Source organism: Octodon degus, unplaced genomic scaffold, assembly GCF_000260255.1.
Source record: "Octodon degus isolate 3935 unplaced genomic scaffold, OctDeg1.0 scaffold00206, whole genome shotgun sequence".
Lineage (NCBI taxonomy): Eukaryota > Metazoa > Chordata > Mammalia > Rodentia > Octodontidae > Octodon > Octodon degus.
Genome location: NW_004524782.1, coordinates 2,492,918 through 2,494,038, shown reverse-complemented (window position 1 = coordinate 2,494,038; position 1,121 = coordinate 2,492,918). Strand labels below are relative to the sequence as shown.

Here is a 1,121-nt window from a genome sequence, read left to right as displayed (position 1 = left end):
TGCTTCAAAATCTTAATATGTTTAGTGGGGTGTTTTTATGATTTTTATGTTAATGGGAAAGGCAGAAGATACTTCAGGCCCTACCAGTTATTGCCTTTCCCGTTTCCAGTATGCAACTCCATTACTTGAGGGCAAGGGCTTTCTCACAATCATTACATGACCTATCATAATCCAAAACTTTCTGAGTTCTTATATTCACAGGATTTCAAATGTTAAATTTTAGCAAATATTCATCAAGGCTTTTCCATATTGCACATACAAAGGTTTTTTCCTACGTTTGTAACATAAAACAAAACATGATTAACAATTGGAGGCACAATCACATTCACTACATTCATGAGATTTCTCTCTGGTATAGACCCTGTTTTCTCCTGAGAGTGAACATCTCACCACTGGCTGTCCCACAGGGACCACATTTCTATTTGCTAGGAGCCCACTCATGTTTAACACATTAGGGATCACTGGAGGTATTTGCAGTTATATTAACAGGATTTCTCTCTTGCATGAATTTACTATTGTCCAAAAATGTGTCACTCACTGTAGAATCATTCACCTTCAGTATATCTGTGCATTTCTCCATTCTGTGTGTTCTCTTATGTTTAACAAGGCAAGACATATCAGAGTAGGCTTTCTTACACTCATCACATCCGTATGGTTTCTCTCCTTTATGAGTTCTATGATGGGTAATCAGCTTTGCCTTTGTAATGAAGGCTTTCCCACAATCGCTGCATTTGTATGGCTTCTCACCAGTATGAATTCTTTGATGTCTAATAAGCACCGACTTCTGGGAACAGGTTTGCCCACACTCAGTACACACATAGGGTGTCCTTCCTGTGTGGTATCTCTGATGTGCTATGAGGCACACCTTCTGGCTAAAGGCCTTACCACACTCAGTACATCCTTAGGGTTTCTCTCCCATGTGAGTTCGTTGATGTATCAAAAGATTGCCCTTCTGAATAAATCCTTTTCCACATTCACTACATAAATATGGTTTCTCTCCCGTATGAATTCACATATGCACAATGAGTGGTGATTTCCTGGCAAAACTTTTCCCACATTCAGGGCAAATATGGGGTTTATTTCCTATATGTGTTTTCAAATGCTGAGTAAGCTGAGATTTC

At 39.1% G+C, this 1,121-nt stretch overlaps 1 protein-coding gene across 1 annotated transcript in view; it reads right to left on the bottom strand.

Annotated features, from left to right (window-relative positions):
- Positions 1–233: 233 nt before the first annotated feature.
- The window catches only part of LOC101573165, an 84,831-nt gene continuing 83,943 nt past the window's right edge, over positions 234–1,121 (bottom strand). Inside the window, 3 exon segments of the mRNA XM_023704905.1 lie at positions 234–351; positions 353–475; positions 477–1,111. Coding sequence (XP_023560673.1) covers positions 234–351; positions 353–475; positions 477–1,111 — 876 coding nt within the window.